Source organism: Pygocentrus nattereri, chromosome 19 (genome assembly GCF_015220715.1).
Source record: "Pygocentrus nattereri isolate fPygNat1 chromosome 19, fPygNat1.pri, whole genome shotgun sequence".
NCBI classification, from domain to species: Eukaryota; Metazoa; Chordata; class Actinopteri; order Characiformes; family Serrasalmidae; genus Pygocentrus; species Pygocentrus nattereri.
This window is the reverse complement of record NC_051229.1, coordinates 2,837,835-2,851,497: the sequence shown is the minus strand read 5'-3', so window position 1 is coordinate 2,851,497 and position 13,663 is coordinate 2,837,835. Positions and strand designations below refer to the sequence as shown.

At 38.8% G+C, this 13,663-nt stretch overlaps 1 protein-coding gene across 1 annotated transcript in view; it reads left to right on the top strand.

The window, feature by feature from the left end:
* Positions 1-13,663, top strand: part of cc2d1b (coiled-coil and C2 domain containing 1B) — a 49,806-nt gene that overhangs the window by 11,746 nt on the left and 24,397 nt on the right. Inside the window, exons 5-8 of the mRNA XM_037531152.1 lie at positions 3,086-3,193; positions 9,939-10,076; positions 10,698-11,007; positions 12,310-12,446. Coding sequence (XP_037387049.1) covers positions 3,086-3,193; positions 9,939-10,076; positions 10,698-11,007; positions 12,310-12,446 — 693 coding nt within the window. The remainder of the gene's footprint in view (positions 1-3,085; positions 3,194-9,938; positions 10,077-10,697; positions 11,008-12,309; positions 12,447-13,663) is intronic.

Here is a 13,663-nt window from a genome sequence, read left to right as displayed (position 1 = left end):
TAATAATTATCAGTAATTGAGAGATGTTATGGAATCAGTTTTAATAATTATCAGTAATTGAGAGATGTTTGGAATCAGTTTTAATAATTATCAGTAATTGAGAGATGTTATGGAATCAGTTTTAATAATTATCAGTAATTGAGAGAAGTTATGAAATCAGTTTTAATAATTATCAGTAATTGAGAGATGTTATGGAATCAGTTTTAATAATTATCAGTAATTGAGAGATGTTATGGAATCAGTTTTAATAATTATCAGTAATTGAGAGAAGTTATGGAATCAGTTTTAATAATTATCAGTAATTGAGAGATGTTTGGAATCAGTTTTAATAATTATCAGTAATTGAGAGATGTTTTGGAATCCGTTTTAATAATTATCAGTAATTGAGAGATGTTTTGGAATCCGTTTTAATAATTATCAGTAATTGAGAGATGTTATGGAATCAGTTTTAATAATTATCAGTAATTGAGAGATGTTATGAAATCAGTTTTAATAATTATCAGTAATTGAGAGATGTTATGAAATCAGTTTTAATAATTATCAGTAATTGAGAGATGTTTTGGAATCCGTTTTAATAATTATCAGTAATTGAGAGATGTTATGGAATCAGTTTTAATAATTATCAGTAATTGAGAGAAGTTATGAAATCAGTTTTAATAATTATCAGTAATTGAGAGATGTTATGAAATCAGTTTTAATAATTATCAGTAATTGAGAGATGTTTTGGAATCCGTTTTAATAATTATCAGTAATTGAGAGATGTTATGGAATCAGTTTTAATAATTATCAGTAATTGAGAGATGTTATGAAATCAGTTTTAATAATTATCAGTAATTGAGAGATGTTATGGAATCAGTTTTAATAATTATCAGTAATTGAGAGATGTTATGGAATCAGTTTTAATAATTATCAGTAATTGAGAGATGTTATGAAATCAGTTTTAATAATTATCAGTAATTGAGAGATGTTATGGAATCAGTTTTAATAATTATCAGTAATTGAGAGATGTTATGGAATCAGTTTTAATAATTATCAGTAATTGAGAGATGTTTTGGAATCAGTTTTAATAATTATCAGTAATTGAGAGATGTTTGGAATCAGTTTTAATAATTATCAGTAATTGAGAGATGTTATGGAATCAGTTTTAATAATTATCAGTAATTGAGAGATGTTTGGAATCAGTTTTAATAATTATCAGTAATTGAGAGATGTTATGGAATCAGTTTTAATAATTATCAGTAATTGAGAGATGTTATGGAATCAGTTTTAATAATTATCAGTAATTGAGAGATGTTTGGAATCAGTTTTAATAATTATCAGTAATTGAGAGATGTTATGAAATCAGTTTTAATAATTATCAGTAATTGAGAGATGTTTGGAATCAGTTTTAATAATTATCAGTAATTGAGAGAAGTTATGGAATCAGTTTTAATAATTATCAGTAATTGAGAGATGTTTGGAATCAGTTTTAATAATTATCAGTAATTGAGAGATGTTTGGAATCAGTTTTAATAATTATCAGTAATTGAGAGATGTTTGGAATCAGTTTTAATAATTATCAGTAATTGAGAGATGTTATGGAATCAGTTTTAATAATTATCAGTAATTGAGAGATGTTATGGAATCAGTTTTAATAATTATCAGTAATTGAGAGAAGTTATGAAATCAGTTTTAATAATTATCAGTAATTGAGAGATGTTTGGAATCAGTTTTAATAATTATCAGTAATTGAGAGATGTTATGGAATCAGTTTTAATAATTATCAGTAATTGAGAGAAGTTATGGAATCAGTTTTAATAATTATCAGTAATTGAGAGATGTTTGGAATCAGTTTTAATAATTATCAGTAATTGAGAGAAGTTATGGAATCAGTTTTAATAATTATCAGTAATTGAGAGAAGTTATGGAATCAGTTTTAATAATTATCAGTAATTGAGAGATGTTTGGAATCAGTTTTAATAATTATCAGTAATTGAGAGATGTTTGGAATCAGTTTTAATAATTATCAGTAATTGAGAGATGTTTGGAATCAGTTTGAATAATTATCAGTAATTGAGAGATGTTATGGAATCAGTTTTAATAATTATCAGTAATTGAGAGATGTTTTGGAATCAGTTTTAATAATTATCAGTAATTGAGAGAAGTTATGGAATCAGTTTTAATAATTATCAGTAATTGAGAGATGTTTGGAATCAGTTTTAATAATTATCAGTAATTGAGAGATGTTTGGAATCAGTTTTAATAATTATCAGTAATTGAGAGATGTTTGGAATCAGTTTGAATAATTATCAGTAATTGAGAGATGTTATGAAATCGCTTGCCAGTTTAGTGATTTTGTTACTTTATATAAATCAACAACTTTAACCGTGTAGATTTATCCTCGAAGCTATTTGCTAAAAGATACATGATGCACAAAACACTGTAATTATCTGTTGAAAAGTGATAAATATAGACTTTTATTTATTTTTATTTATTTTATTGTAAATCAAAACAAAATGCAATGATGTGCAAATCATTTAAACCCTGTGTTTGATTGAAAATAGTACAAAGACAACATCTCAAATGTTGAAACTGAGACATTTTATTGTTTTGGGTTTTTTTTTAAATCTATGCCCATTTTGATTGTAGTATGATTGGGTATATAGAGCCTCAGAGAGGCGGAGTCTTGCAGAAGTAAAGGTGAGGAGGGGCTCACCTCTCTGGAAGACTGCACCATCAAATAGAGCAACAATTCAATGTAAAACAGCAAAGAACTGCTGCTGTTCATCGTCTACGGAACATAACATCATGAAAAGACTCGGAGGCTCTGGAGAAATCTCTGTATGTAAGGGACGAGGCCAAAAGCCAGACTGCAGTGGAAATCACTGCATGGGCTCTGAAAACTCAGTGAAAACTGCTCATCACTGCATCCTCAAACGCACACGTGGTTCCTGTTTAAAAACGTTTATTCTGGATCGTAACAAAATGAGCAAATTGAATGCGCTGATGATGCACTGAGCCGTTTCCTGAGTAGTAGTTAAATCTAAGCACTGCGATGTCTGATGTTTGTGTTTTAATCTGCAAATGTGCTGCTCTGTATAATCAGGCTGAGCTGCAGGAAGTGGTGGGTGAAGAGGAAACAGAAGACTCGGGGGCAGAAACCCAAACCTCACCCTGTGATGAAGACACGCCGATAGGTCAGCCGGTACAGCAGGTACTGTAAACTCTATACACTCTATACGCGCCATACACTCTAAACACTATATACACTCTATACGCGCCATACACTCTAAACTGTATACACTCTACACGCTCTTTACGATATTTACACTCAATACACTCTGTACGCTCTTTACGCTTTATACACTATACGCTCTATATGCTCTGTATGCTCTATATGCTCTGTACGCTCCATACACTCTGTATCCTCTGTATGCTCTATACACTCTATACGCTCTGTATGCTCTATATGCTCTGTACGCTCTATACACTCTATACGCTCTGTATGCACTATACACTCTATAAGCTATGTATGCTCTGTACACTCTATAAGCTATGTATGCTCTATACGCTCTGTATGCTCTATACGCTCTGTATGCTCTGTACGCTCTATACGCTCTGTACGCTCTATACGCTCTGTACGGTCTATACGCTCTGTATGCTCTGTATGCTCTATACGCTCTGTATGCTCTTTACGCTCTATACACTCTTTACGCTATTTATGCTCTATACACTCTATATGCTCTATACACTATACGCTCTATACGCTCTGTATGCTCTATACGCTCTGTATGCTCTGTATGCTCTATACACTCTATACGCTCTGTATGCACTATACACTCTATACGCTCTGTATGCTCTATATGCTCTATACGCTCTATACGCTCTGTATGCTCTATACACTCTATACGCTCTGTATGCACTATACACTCTATACGCTCTGTATGCTCTATACGCTCTGTATGCTCTGTATGCTCTATACGCTCTATACGCTCTGTATGCTCTATACACTCTATACGCTCTGTATGCTCTATACACTCTATACGCTCTATACGCTCTGTATGCTCTGTACACTCTATACGCTCTGTATGCTCTATACGCTCTGTATGCTCTATACGCTCTGTATGCTCTGTACGCTCTATACGCTCTGTATGCTCTATACGCTCTGTACGCTCTGTATGCTCTATACGCTCTGTATGCTCTATACGCTCTGTATGCTCTATACGCTCTGTATGCTCTGTACGCTCTATACGCTCTGTATGCTCTATGCTCTATACGCTCTGTATGCTCTATACGCTCTGTATGCTCTATACACTCTATACGCTCTTTACGCTATTTATGCTCTATACACTATATGCTCTATACACTATATGCTCTTTACGCTATTTATGCTCTATACACTATATGCTCTATACACTATACGCTCTGTATGCTCTGTATGCTCTATATGCTCTATATGCTCTGTATGCTCTATACACTCTGTACGCTCTTTATGCTATTTATGCTCTATACACTATACGCTCTGTTTGCTCTATACGCTCTGTATGCTCTATACGCTCTGTATGCTCTATACGCTCTGTTTGCTCTATACACTCTGTAACCTCTTTACGCTATTTATGCTCTATACACTCTATACGCTCTATACGCTCTGTATGCTCTATACACTCTGTACGCTATTTATGCTCTATACACTCTATACGCTCGATACACTATACGCTTTATACGCTCTACCTCTGAAAACAGAGCTGCACTGAGTAGTCCACTCACAGCGTTCCTCACTTCCACAGGGAAAGAATATACTACATCAACACACTTTCGGCTTTCAGTTTACTGCTTTTGTCAGTAGTTGTTTGTGTAATATGTTTTGAAGGCATCGTATAAACCCCAGTCAGTAGGTTTACAGAGACCTCAGCTGCACCAGGTTATGGTCTGAGTTTCCCAGTGGAGGAAGTGCAGTAGAGCTTCATGGCTCATTGGCATTGACATATAGCAAGTCCAGTGTCCTGTTTTCCCTGATGGGGCGACTGACATGCTGTTTGAAGGAGAGATTGGCATGATTTGCAAGACTGGCAAGTCCCCAGAGATAACGGACAGGGCTTGTGGCAAGTCTGCAGCTCCCACCCCCTGTCATGTTTGGAAGTTGTCACACATGGAGACAGCGACAGCAGATGTATGCCAATAATAATATTATTATTATTATTATTAACATTATTACCACTACTACAACTACTGTATACTGTACTACACCACTGCATTCCACGCTTTGCATTGCGCTTGGTGATGTAAGGCTTGGATGCAGCTGCTCGGCCATGGAAACCCATTCCATGAAGCTCTCTACGCTGTTCTTGATCCGATCTGAAGGCCACATGAAGTTTGGATGTCTGTAGTGATGGACTCTGCAGAAAGTTGGTCACCTCTGCGCACTATGCCCCTCAGCATCCGCTGACCGCTCTGTCATTTTACGTGGCCGACCACTTCGTGGCTGAGTTGCTGTCGTTCCCAATCGCATCCACTTTGTTATAATCCCACTGACAGCTGACTGTGGAATATTTAGTAGTGAGGAAATTTCACGACTGGACTTGCTGCACAGGTGGCGTCTGATCACGGCACCACGCTGGAATTCACTGAGCTCCTGAGAGCGACCCATTCTTTCACTAATGTCTGTAGAAGCAGTCTGCAGGCCTAGGGGCTCGGCTTTATACACCTGTGGCCATGGAAGTGACTGGAACACCTGAATTCAGTGATTTGGATGGGTGAGTGAAAAAATTTGGAAATATAGTGTACATATTTATATGTGCACTGAATCTATGTACACATTTGAAGCACCTGAAGTCTCAGCTCTCTTCCAGACACTTACCTGCTGCTTTGCTGTTAAACTTGAAATTCAGGTGGTACGCCATCGTGCATTAACGGCAACCCCCTGGTTCATAGTGAAGGTTGCGGTTATGAAACAATAGAAAAGCTGGAGGCATTCTCTGGAGTACTGGCGTTATAAAAATGCCAAGTATCACGTTTGCTATGAGGGCTTTGTTGGAGCAAGTAATGCTTACTTTCGCAAAAGTATTTCCTGCTCTGTCGGCTGAGAGCTGGAATTAACATGCCAGCTTGTATTTACAGTGACAACACAGTAACATGATCCTTTCTGAGAGCCTCTCGAAGTCTGAATGAATATCTGTATCTCTGTAGTTTTAGCAGTTACTGCTTCACAATATGCATCACAGTGTTGCAGCAGTGAAGTACAAACCCAGTACCAAAAATGTTGGGACAGTAAGTGAAATGCTGATGAAAACAAAGCAGTGATTAGTAAAGTCTGTTTGGCCTGTAATAAACTGAAAACTACAAAAAATAAAATATTGTGTTTGGAAAGTGTTAATGCAAAACTTATCTGCATCGGTTTTTGTCTTCAGTCTCCAAGTTTAGCATTTTATTGGTTATACAAGTCTTCAGCTGTGCAACCATACAGGGCCTTTGTTGTTGTATTTTGAGCTTAAGACCCAACAGGAGACAGTTCTGTACTGCAGGCTGGTCAGTCTAGCACATGCACTCAGTGCAGGTTAGCCATGCCACGTTAGATTTTGAACTTTATGCTGGTAACAGTCTGCATGGTCATTTTCTTCCTTGGCCCACAGAGCACATATATTATAGGTTAAGGTTTGACTCATTAGCCCACGATACAGGTTTCTATTGAGCATCAGTCCATTTCAGATGAGCTTGAGCCCAGAGAAGTCGGAGGCGTTTCTGGATGCTGTTAATATGAGACTTCCGCTGTGCGTAGTACAGTCTTAAACTGCGTTTACGGATGCCGTGTTTATTGACAACAGTTTATCAAAGTATTCCTGAGCCTTTGTGGTGATATCCATCCCAGAAACATGCAGGCACTGTTTTGAGGGACTGTCTTGAGGGGCTCAGCCGGCAGTTCATTCTCCAGCTCCTTACACTAAATTCCCAAACTGTCGTCGCCACTGAGCAGCTTTTCAGTCGGCAGCTGTGACAGAAGAACAGCTGAACAACCTGGAATCAGCCAGAAATGAACCCAACACCATTCGCCAAACTAAACGGGCTGTAAGAAGCTTTACAGACCAGCTGGAACAAAACAACATCAATACTGATCTGGACAAACTGACCAAACTGAGCTGAACCTGATATTGGGTCAGTTTTATGACTCAGTCTGATTTGGTCCGACTCTGAAGATCAGACACGTCTGGCGAATGGTGTTGGGTTCATTTCTGGCTGATTCCAGGTTGTTCAGCTGTTCTTCTGTCACAGCTGCCGACTGAAAAGCTGCTCAGTGGTGACGACAGTTTGGGAATTTAGTGTCGTCTCGTCTTCAGAGTCGGACCAAATCGGCTGTCGGTCAGATGTGGTCTTAACAGCGTCCGTTTTCTGTTTGTGGCAAAATAAGAAGTAAAAACGCTCAAACGGCTCGAGCGTCTCCTACAGCTGTCAGAGTCGTTGCTTAGCAACAGTGTCTCAGCGGAGTGATACAGTGTGGGGAAAAAACGTGATGTTATGGTGAAATAACAGCGCAGTTAGAACGCCTTCAAACGATCTGCTCGCCTGGACGGAACTAACTGTTGTATAAAGATCGACATCCAGCTGCTTGTTACTATGTGGTTTATATTGTTGTTTACAGGCTCTTAATAATTGGCTGAAATCTTTGTTGTGATACACACGTGTCCTCTGTCTTTGAAGTACTGATCATACCGTATATAGTCATATATACTGTTGTCGTACTGTATATGTAGGATTATCATTTTGTAATTTCTCACTGTAATGATAGAAACCGGCAGATTTTTTGCTTGCAGTTGTCAGGAGGACAGTTTATGATTTTTGATTGTATCTGATCTGTGTTGCAGTCTTTGAGGTAAATAAGTCATTCAGTATTTAACAGAAAATTGCCCAGAGGCCTCTTATCATATCACATAACACAAGTTTTATACATATGTACTTTTTAATGCTTGAACTCCATTGTCAATATTAATATTATTAGAATCTCATTCTGGATATTCATTTTACTAAAGATTCATTGTTCAATGAGTCACTCTTACCTTCATTCCAGCTTCCGTTCTTTACAGGAGACTCTCTTTCAGCTCCTCAGAGAACCTGCAGACACACCTCCAAAGCTCAGTCTTAGAAGCTGGTTAGATTTTCTGAACTAATCAAACCCATTCAGTGGTGCTGAGGTCTGGACTCTGGGGAGGTCAGTCCATCGTCCAGCTTCTTTGTCTGATGTGTCCGTCTCCTTTTCTCAGCGAGGTTCTTCTTGATCAGCTACACGTCCTTTCAGACCCGCAGCACCGAGTCGTCTTCTCACAGTGGAAGGATGGACAGAAACACCTGTGGATGTTTTCAGATCTGAAGCAGCTTGATGTTCTCCTCTATCTGAGATCAAAGCTTTCAGTGCTGTTTATCTGAGGGGGGCAGGTTTGGGGTCTACCAGCTCTTCCAGGTGGTTGTTAGGAGCCACATCTCTGATCTCGCTCTGTAGCTTTTAATCGTTTTAATCAAACTCCTGTTTTTTCTACTGTTTGTGAGAAATGTCTTCCTGAAAGTGAGTAACTGATCTAATGGCTGTTTTGACGGGATGTAAAAGGTCAAAATGGATTTATTACCAGCGAGAGGGGTAACAAAAGGGTTGCCAACGTCTAACCGGTTCAGGGTAGTGATGAACAAAAATAGAAACAAGCACGAAGAGATAAGAGCTGGTCAAACACTTGCGTAGGTCAAAGCCAAAACAGCACTCAGATCAAAGCAAACGATACCAACATCAAAGACACGAAACAGGAAACAAGAAAAAGGTCACAAACACGGGAAGAGAATAAAACGCTCAGTACGCAGCGAGCAGAGTTGGCACAAGAGTAAATGAGAGACAGCTGGCAACAGTTCAGTAGTCAGGTCACTTGGATCTGGGAAGTGGTTCATGATTGGCGGAGTTGTTGGCATGTGAGTCCAGAGAATCGTGGGAGTTGTAGTGTGTGGACTTGACGGAGGCTTGGAGAAGACCCGGAGGTGTGACAGGTGGTCTGAACACTTGGAATGTGAGAGACTGTTTGCTTATTCCACACAGTGAGAGCTTTGGATTAAAAAAGGCTGACTGAAGATTTAATTGTTTAAAAAAAATAATAATAATTTTAATCAGAATTCCCCCTAAAAATTCCTGATTGGTGCATCCATAATAAAAAAAATAGCTTGTTGTCAAATTGCAGCAGTTGGTGCTAAGACTTTACAACTTTACGGCCACTCGAGCTGATTGAAGTGTTCTAACTGTGCTTTCACGGGTTTTTCACGAACACTGTATCACGCCGCTGAGACGCCATTGCTAAGCAACGACTCTGACAGCCGTAGGAGACGCTCGAGCCATCTGAACGTTTTTACTTCTTACTTTGCCACAAACAGAAAACGGACACTGTTAAGACCACATCTGACCGACAGCCGATTTGGTCCGACTCTGAAGACGAGACGACACTAAATTCCCAAACTGTCGTCGCCACTGAGCAGCTTTGCAGTCGGCAGCTGTGACAGAAGAACAGCTGAACAACCTGGAATCAGCCAGAAATGAACCCAACACCATTCGCCAAACTAAACGGGCTGTAAGAAGCTTTACAGACCGGCTGGAACAAAACAACATTAATACTGATCTGGACAAACTGACCAAACTGAGCTGAACCTGATATTGGGTCAGTTTTACGGCTCAGTCTGATTTGGTCCGACTCTGAAGATCAGACACGTCTGGCGAATGGTGTTGGGTCTATTGCTTAAACATATACGGTGTCTTGTGGTGCTCATGCCTGAAATACTATCAGCCTGAGAACTGCCCACAGAACCGGTTCTCAGGAAAATGCATGAACATCTGGATGATGTGAAGAAAAGAGATTGACAGACGAGAGATGGAACGGGTGATGTGAGTTTGTACGAGTGTGCGTGATGTAATGAGGTCATCGGTTCTGCTCTGTCCACAGGAAAGGAAGCCGTCCGCAGTAGTGGGCAGTGTCGAGCACACTCTGGAGGAGAGAATCTCCATGTACAGAACAGCCATAACCAACGCCAAGACTGCAGGAGAGTCAACTAAAGCCAGGAGATACGAGAGGGGGCTGAAGGTGGGTGGGCCCACACAGAAAAATAGGGATGTAGTGAGTGTGGATGTTAATTTTATTAGAATTTCATTCTGGATATTAATTTAAAAGAAAGGCATTATCAGTACTAGAACCTCAGTTTGGATGATAATTTTAATAGAAGCTCATTCTGGATGATAATTTTATTATAATGACATTTCAGACATTAATTTTAATAGAACTTTATTATGGGTATTAATTTATTAGAGCTTAATTCTTAATATAAGAATGTCTTTCTGGTTATAAATTTGAATAGAAAATCAATATCGGTATTAATTTTCCTAGTTAATTTATTTATTTATTTATTTGTTTGTTTATTTTATTTTTTTAGAACTTTACTCTGGATACTAATTTAATTAACTTCTTTCTAGATATAAATTTGATTAGTTTTATTCTGGATATTAATTTTATTAGTACTTCATTCTGCATAACACTTTTAATAGGATGTTATTCTGGGTGGTAATTTTCTTAGGACTTCATTCTGGATATTAATTTTATTATAATTACATTGTAGACATCAATTTTGAGTTTGTTAATTATTCTTAATTAACAATCAGTTCTGATCTGATGCTTCTTTGAGGTTTGATTAGTTTTCCTGTCCTGCAGACCCTGCAGAGCATGCTGTCATCCGTACGGAAAGGAGGGAAAATAAACGAAGCGGAGATTCCTCCTCCAGTCTCATGCGGGGTCCCTGACGGCCCCCCTCGACCCCCGGCTCCAGCCGCAGGTGCGGCAACACCTGAGCTAGAGTCACCTGAGGAGCATGCAGAGTCAGACAGTGCTGTGGAAACCACTCCTGTTTCCATGGAGACCGCTTCCATTTCCATGCAGCCAGCTGCCAGCAGTGAAGAAGGGCCTTCCTGCACAGCGTCGCCGGAGGAGGAGCAGGGAGGAGGCGTCTCGGAATCCCCTGCAGGTCAGACGAGTGTTCCACAGTCACCAAAACTGAGGCTTTAGGACCTTAACAGCTCTCTGTTAATCCACGTTTAGAGACTCATATGATAAACAGCCAAGCGGGAGGCGCTCGGTGGCTTATTGTTCAAAGACCGAGAGAGAAATTAGACTTATTTAGAAAATAAAAGTGAACACAACAGTAAATATGGCAACAATCCTGCTGACATTGTACCAACAGTGGTGTTTTTGGTGTTTATAATAGTTATAATAGTAATATTTTCACATAATCGGCAAACGCCGTAAGTGGTTTCTGTGGCATTTCTTTTCATTTATTTATTTATAAGTATTTTATTTGCACATGCACACAAACTATTTAACAACTGCTGACTTCCAGAAATTGAAACGTTTATAGAGAACAGTGAGTCATATCAGTCAGAAACCACATAATCACGTCTGTTAGACATCCTGAACACCTCCACACGCTTTGAGGCAGCTGCGTGATGATTTATGATGATTATGGTAATTGCATGATTCTGACCGACGAATTCACATCAAAGCTCCAAACTACTTCTTTTGAGCCCGGCTGATTTATTGGTATGTCTCAGTATGTGCTGATGTACTAGTATAGGATAAAAATATAAAATAAATGAAAATACAGACTTCGCTCTGCTTTAAGCTTCAGCTCAGCTAGAGCCGCTTTTCTCGCATCTCCAGCAGGAAACTTTTCCACAAAAGGCTGAAGTCGCTTCTCACTCAGCAGCTTCTTATTTGATTTTACCCGTTCCACCTTAAATGGCGCCTGACGCCTGATGTTTCTCGCTGCAGGTTAAGCGTATCAGGAAACCGGCTGGAGAGATTATAAACACTAATCAGTCTCCAAACTATCGATGTCCGTCTTAAATCTCTCTCTTTGCCGTTTCGTAGCTACTAGCCGGGCGAGACGGTTGTCTGTGTTGCTATGGTGACCAGCCGTCTGCGCTGATCTTCAGGGTTAAAGGGTGAATCAGCAGTTCTACATTAACTCCAGCGTTTAAGACCATTTACTGTTAAACTGTGTTGAAGGATCAGCAGAGCTTTATTTTACTGTAGAGGAGGATTATTTTATTATTACCTACTGATCTGATTCAGCTGTGGAGCCAAGACAGGGCAGGAAAAGAGCCGGATGCAGCCCCGGAGATGACCCCTGCTTGTAGGAAAGCTGAAATGTTCCTACAATGTCTCCTAAATGTTCCTCTTTTCTCAGTAATCTAACTAGAATATTTAGCTAGGCTGTGACATTCTCCAGGATATTTGCTGAAAAGGTCCATTGTGGTTTGTTGGACAGGCCCTCCAGAGCCTCCTCTGAGACAGCCCACCAAGGAGATGCTGCTGGAGAGACAGAAGGAGTACAGAATGGCTGCTCTGAAGGCAAAACAGGCTGGAGATATAGAAAAAGCCAAAATGCACATCAAGGCTAGCAAGGTAAGAGTTAAAGTGGCCTCTCTTGTGTTCTGAAGGAGCATGAAACGCTGGCCGTGTTTAGGGATAACAGTCGGAATTGGACGAGACTGGAATCGCCAGCTGTTTACTCCACACATCCGATCAGATTATCATTATACATGAGCCATTGTGCTAAATAGTATTATTTATTAGTATTTAATGGTATTATTAGTTCTTTAAATAGGCAACTGATTGATTTATTTATTTAAATGCCACTTTGGCCTAATCAAGGAGTAAATAATGTTATTTATATTTTGACTTTGGCTGATTAAAAAGTGGAAAATGCGAAAAATTCTAATAAAAATGTGTAAAAACATCATCCACATCCACATCCAAAAAAACTGTGAACTTTATTAACTTTATTAACCTAATTTTAAAGATTATTAATGTTAATTTGTGCACTAGTTGTATTTATGAATGTAATTTTAAAACCGCGACTTTTTAAAAAGTTTTTTAAAGGGTCCAAACTAAAAAAAATGTATATATAGTCCAAATGTTCACTCTTTAAAAGTGGTGCTGAAGATAACGGTTCTATATAAAGGTTCTTTGCATCATGGAAAGGTTCTTCAGATTGATGGAGAGTGTGCTATAGATGGTTCTATACACAACCTTTTTGTAAAGGGTTCTATGAAGCACCAAAAAGGTTCTTCTATTGTTGCATTGTAGCGATACAAGACTGCTTCTTGGTGCTGTGTAGAACCATATGCAGCACATTTTTTTTAATGGTTCTGTAAAGCTCCCAAAAGGTGCTGTAAGATGAGATGAGATGAGATTCCTGTGTTAAGATCAGATTTGCTTCTGTAATAGGAATTAGTGAAAAATCTTATCTTGACCTGTTTCTGTAATACGGCCCAGGTAAACAGGAATGGTGATTGGTGGATTGTGAAGGTTCATCTGGGAGTTCTGGGAAATCGAGTGTTTGAGAACGTCAGAGTTGGATGGATTGCGTGACTCTGTACAATAGAATTTGCTATAGGAAAAATGCCACGTGTAGGTGGCTCTCTGTACAGAGGAGGAGCCGCTGAAAACGTTTGCAGACAACTGTATGTACAAAATAAATATTCAGTACCTGCTATGAATTATTCAGTGTCTACTATAAATTATGCACTAAACATTGTTAATTATTCAGTATCTCCTATGAATTATTCAGTATCCACTATACATTATGAATTATCCACTATACATTATGCAGTAAACAC